General features: G+C 51.6%; 1 protein-coding gene across 1 annotated transcript in view; it reads left to right on the top strand.

Moving 5' to 3' along the window:
• The first annotated feature begins 612 nt into the window (after positions 1-612).
• Siglec15 (sialic acid binding Ig like lectin 15) overlaps positions 613-5,655 on the top strand; it is a 13,205-nt gene continuing 8,162 nt past the window's right edge. Inside the window, exon 1 of the mRNA XM_010616584.2 lies at positions 613-787. Within this exon, the coding sequence (XP_010614886.1) occupies positions 736-787 (52 nt within the window). The 5' untranslated portion in view covers positions 613-735. The remainder of the gene's footprint in view (positions 788-5,655) is intronic.

The raw sequence follows: 5,655 nt of genomic DNA, 5'->3' as shown, positions 1-5,655 counted from the left end.
ACTTGATAATGCCCCTCACTGGCTCCCAGGGTGGTGATCTTAACTCTGCTGCAGAAGTGTAGTTGGACTTGCCAGAGATGCAAATTACCTAACAGCCACAGGCCAAATGGACCTGAATCTGCATTTTCATAAGACCCCCAGAGGATGCAATGACCATAAAAGTTTTAGAAGTTGTAGAACTTCAGGCTCTCTGGAGGGGAATCTGGTCACAAAAGTGAATTACAGCTAGACCAGTCTTTTTCCTGCAAAAACTGACTTAGAGTCTCCCATCTCTCAGTTAGGGTGTTGATAGGCTCCTCCCCTCAGTAGTGAGGAAGAGAAGAAAAGAAGAGAACGGAGGGAGGCAAAACCAACCAGGTACACTGAAAATTCAGGAAAAGAGGATGAAAAGGAAGGAAGGAAAGGAGGGAGAGAGGCAGGGAGGGCAAGTGCCAGGGGCCACAGAGGAAGGGCCCTGATTGGCCCCAATCTACTTCCCTGTCTCCTGCCCTGGAAACCCATCCAGCAGTTCCCCCTCTTAGTTTTCCACATGACTAAACTGCATGGGTCCGGTGTGATCATACCACCAGCCGCCTAGTCGCCTGCCCCCAGTTCCTCCAGCTCACAGAGCCTGGTGGGGCCTGCAGACCGGGGCACACCACCCAGCCCTATCTGCTTTTACCACACTCATGCAGAAGGGGCTCTCGCTGGTGACCTGGCTGGGTGTGGGGCTGCTGGGTCTCCAGATGCCCCAGCATGGAAGCGTCCATCCGACTCCTTGCGTGCTTGGCCTGTGTCATCCCAATGGGTGAGTTTCCACTGTCCTCCCTGGCCTAGACTAGACAAAATCTTGGCTATAGTCTTCTCTTCTCAGAGCTCGGCAGCTGGGTTTGCCCATAGCTTCCAGACCCGGGGAGAGAGGAGAAGCTGTGCTTTAGCGGGCTATCCTGACAGAAGCCAGAAGTTCAAATGTGACTTTGCCTTGGGTTTTCAGATGATTTGAAGCAGTCTCCTGGATTCCTGGGCCTCAGTATCCCCACTGAACAAAGGCCACCTACCCCACTCATTGCTGAGAGGCAAAGAACAGGAATGGGGAAGACTGTGCGATCTCTGAATACCCTTGAGTGTTGCTCTCATCCTGGTGCTTTGTCTTGATAGTCGCAACCCTGAAGACAAGGCAAGAAATATGCACAGTTGTCTGGGGACAGTGTTGGGATAAGGGTGAAATGATTTCATTTGGGGAACTGGATCAGTGATGGAGGCCACTGATCTCCCACAAAAACCCCAAGGGGCGATTGAGAAAACCACCCATGGCAATGTCACTTAGCTCCGTGAACTGGTGCCCCTGGGCACAGTGCTTTGCAAAGGGTGCAGAGAGACCAGGTATCATGTGCATCTGAATCTCAGGGGAGTCTGCAGACCCTTTGGCTTCATCCAAGACCTGCAAAATCAGAGTATCAGGTAGCAAGGCCCAGGAGTCTTCATATCCAACCACCTTCTTGGGTGATTCTGATGCCCAACACAGTTGAGAGCAATAAGAATAAATGGCCAAAGCAATTCTCTTGAGCCCTGCTGAGCAGGCCCAGTCCTTTCCCCAATCTAGCCAGGAATGTCGCTTCCATAATTTGCCCTCAGACTCTGCAACTGTGCCATCATGTGCTGCATGCTGGCCCCGTGGTGTTGTGAGCAGTCCTTGGTAAGGGGTCCCATTTCCACACATGGATGACAAACTCCCACACCTCAGGCTCCTGTTCCTTCCTCTTTAGCATGTAACATGGTGTGGGGTTCATTTCTGGTCTGGTTTGCATGGTACTAGACAGCACCTATATAGTTCAAACTAAGTGCTGGGCGCCACGGTATCTCTCATTATCCTATAGCCCTGTGAAAAGGAACAATTCTTATCCACTCTTCACAGATGATGAAATGGCACACAGAGGCTCAGTGAGCAGCAGGTGGAGCTGGCATATGAATTCTGATGGATGTGACCCCAACTCACACACACTGTCATTGTCCCATGGCAGGGACCCGAATAAGGCAGGGGCTATCTTTTCCCAAGCTGACCTAACTCAGCCATCTTTTTAGGATGAGTTAGGGTTGGGTCCCACTAAGAGGATGAGAGCTGGGAGAGGTGGCCCTGCTCAGTGCTACGGTGGCAGATAGCTGAGCTGTTAAGGACATGGGTGCTGATGTCAGGCACAGCTTTGAATCCTGGCTCTGCCCTTCTCTAGCTGTGGCCCAGGATCAGGCTGTCTAATTCATGGTGGAACAGGGCCCGTGCAGTCCCTGGACCTCAGAAAATACACAATGAATGCTGCTAAATCCTGCAGAGATCACATTGCTTCAAGAGGGACAGGCTCTGGTGATTTGGGTCAGAGTTTGCTTTATTTTTCTCCTGCTGCAGGTCAGCTGCTATGAATCAGTTAAAGACAAAAATATTTAGAGGAAGCATGAGCCAGCCACAAGTTCAAGAACCAAAGCCAAAGCGCACGCATGCTCTAGCTGTATGTAGCAGTCACCGGAGAGGCCAACCACATGCATGGGCCAGCTCACTGAGGAGACGCTTGTGCTTCACACAGCAGGGGCTGCATTGTGGATAAAACCACAAGGCCCAGGAACAGGATGATCCGGGAACACCTTATGGTTCACCTGTGTGTCTCCCCATGTGGCCCAGCCAGAAGACACAGGCTGCTGCCTGGGCAGGAGACCCTAAGGACCAGACCCAGCCCCACTGCCATGTGGGAGTGCCCTAGGACCCCCATGAGCAGGGTGCCCCACCTACATGAGGCGGATGGTCACATCACTGCCCTGTCCACATCTAGAAGTACAGCCCAAGGGAGGCCCTCGATGAGAGAGAAGTAGGAAGAATCCACCTCTGGAATTGTCCTTCCCATGCCCTCCTCCCTCTTGCTGATGCCACCCAATGCCATCACCCATATCCATCACCCAATGCCCTAATACTGTGGTGGCAAACCAATGGCATGCGTGCTGCAGCCAGCTGTTGTCATGGAAAGCTCTAAAAGGTTTGCCTCACTGCATCCCTCAGGGGCTTCCCTCATGGTCTCCCTTGCCAGTTTCTCTACCCCTTCTCCTTAAATCCGGTATTAAAAATCTAGAGTGGCCAGGCAGTGTGAGGAGGAGGAGGAGGAGGAGGAGGAGGAAGAACACTGGTCTGGGAGCTCTGATCACCTGAGAGACTGCAGGCTTCCATGGGTCCAGACGCCTTGGAGAAGTAGGTGTGGCAATCACAATAGCTACCGTCCACAGGGACCTCTGTACCAGACCAGTGGCCAGCAGCCCAGTTACTCTTCACTACAACCTACCTGCAAGGGCAGTGTCCTTACCTCTGTTTTAAGGACGCCACAGTGACTTTGCTTGGATGTGAACGGGAGTCTTCCACACTCCTGGCTCCTCATACTGCCTACGGTGCAGGGGGGACCAGGGACAAAGCTTAGTCCTGAGAGCTATTTACTTTACTAGCTATGAGCCACAAAGAAAGAACAAACCAAGGCAAGACAAATGGCAGCAGTCACCCAAGGCCCTCGGGGTGTGTGTGTGGGATTCAGGGAAAGGTCGGGAGAAGACAGGCAGCTGTTGTGGAGCCAGCTGGAAACAGGAGGGCTTCATGTGTGAGACTCTTCCACTCCCTGTGGCTGTTACAAGCAGGTTTGCTGATTGGGGAAGTCCTCCCTGGGGAGGGGAGGAGGAGCGAAGCCTGGAGAGTGCGGCAGGGACACGTGAAATGGGAGAAGAGCAGTGCCCTGTGTGGGTATGGCCCCAGGACAGGGGCAGCATGGGCTCTGCAGCTCCATCGGCCCAGGTGAAGGGGCCACATCCATAACCCCATAACCCCGCGGCAGGAGGGACAAGAGTTAAGGGGAAGGTGGGCTGAGCCAGCCTCTCCTCACACTTCCTGGAAACTTCTGGGTCTGCTTCACACTGACAGATGGAGCTCCTGCTTTCTCTCCCTCCTCACCTCCCGAGTCTCTATTCTGTTGACACCCTGTCAACAGAAAGCCAGAGAGAGGTCTTGGGGAGCCAAATGAGAGACAGGAGAAAGGGGATGAAAGGCTCTGTGCCCCAGCTGGAGCCATTTCCTGTGGGGGAGGTTTGATTGTCAGGATGAACATGGCCTCTCCTGACCCTCCAGGAAATGGGTCCATCTTTCCCCATACCACAATGCCCAGTGACCACCACTGAAGACACTTCCACAACAGGAAGTGCTAGCGAGCCCAGGGGCCTGAAGGAGGGTAACCCCGACAGCTGGGCTTGTCAGATTGGCTGCCTGTCAACTGGTAGTGTCAGGCCCGGGGCTGGGGGAGGGGACAGAAGCACAGCAGGCCTCTGAGGGACTCTAGTTCTACGTGCCATGGTGCCATCCCTCTTGAAGGTGCAGTCAGTCCACAATGATGCCCCATTGGCGGCATCTCTACCCCAGCCTCAAATCCATAACTTGCTCCTTCCAGAAAAGTGTAAAGCCCACCCCAACAGACCTAATTCCTGTTGAAGTGCCATCCTGTGAGAGCAGCACCCCCTCTCGTCACCATCCCACTGTGACTACCATGGAGCTCACTTAACTGTCTGTGACACATTGGGAAGTTGTTTAATCCCAGGCATTATAAAATACATTAAAAGATGCACAGAAAGTAGCTGGGCGTGGTGGCACATGCCTGTAATCCCAGCACTTGAGAGGCTGAGGCAGGAGGGTCACCATGAGTGGGAGGCCAACCTGGGCTACATAGTGAGTTCAAGACCAGCCTGAACTTCACAATGACACCCTGTCTCAAAAATCAAAACAAAACAAACAAAAATGCACAGAAAGTACCTGTCTGCCCTCTGCCATGAAACTAATACGCAGCCTCCCTTGGAGTTAACAAAGTATGACTGCATTCAACACCCCACAGGGGTTCTCAAACCTTTGGCTTCCTGTGGCCAAAACCAAGAATTCTATTTCTGGTCCTGGACAATGGTTTCTCCCCATCTATACTCTGCAGCTCTGTCCTTTTTTATTATTATTATTTTCTTTGAGACAGGTTTTCACTGTATAGTCCAGGCTGGCCTTGAATTCAACTGCGTAGCTCAGGTTGGTCTGGAGCTCTCACTGCTCCTACCTTAGCCTTCTGAATGCTGGGACTACTGCTATACCACCACATCTGGTTCAGCCAGTCCTTTCTCCACAAGTTCTCTTCCCACCGTGGTGGCTCTGATGGGGGGGTCCACCTCCTGTGACATCAACTTTTGTGGTGACTCAGACCATCACTGTGTGCACCTGTCACACAAGCCTGCTGCCCTGTGGTGGTGATTCCGGGCTCTCTGGGTTTAATCCTTCTCTGATTGGTCCTCTGATGCTGTACTTTTATCATTTCCGCTATCATTTCATCATTTTTACTGAACCCTTCACCTTGAGTGATTGTCATCTGTTAGTTCTTCTTGATGCCTTCAACAGGCCTAAGACAGAAACTACTTTCCAGCTTTTCCATTTCTATTTCCCTGGCTGCAAAACTAAATAAACTTTTTAGAATTATCCATAAATTAAAAACCATAGCTGGGTATGGTAGCACATATCTGTAATCCCAGCTACTTGGAAACATGAGGCTAGAAAATTATAAGTTCAAGCCCCGCCTGAGCAATTTAAGGAGATCCCATTTAAAAAAAAAAAAAAAAAAAAAAAAAAAGAAG

Source organism: Fukomys damarensis, unplaced genomic scaffold (genome assembly GCF_012274545.1).
Source record: "Fukomys damarensis isolate Sample0158 unplaced genomic scaffold, DMR_v1.0_HiC HiC_scaffold_30, whole genome shotgun sequence".
Lineage (NCBI taxonomy): Eukaryota > Metazoa > Chordata > Mammalia > Rodentia > Bathyergidae > Fukomys > Fukomys damarensis.
The sequence above is the reverse complement of the archived record's forward strand: the minus strand, read 5'-3'. Positions and strand labels throughout refer to the sequence as shown.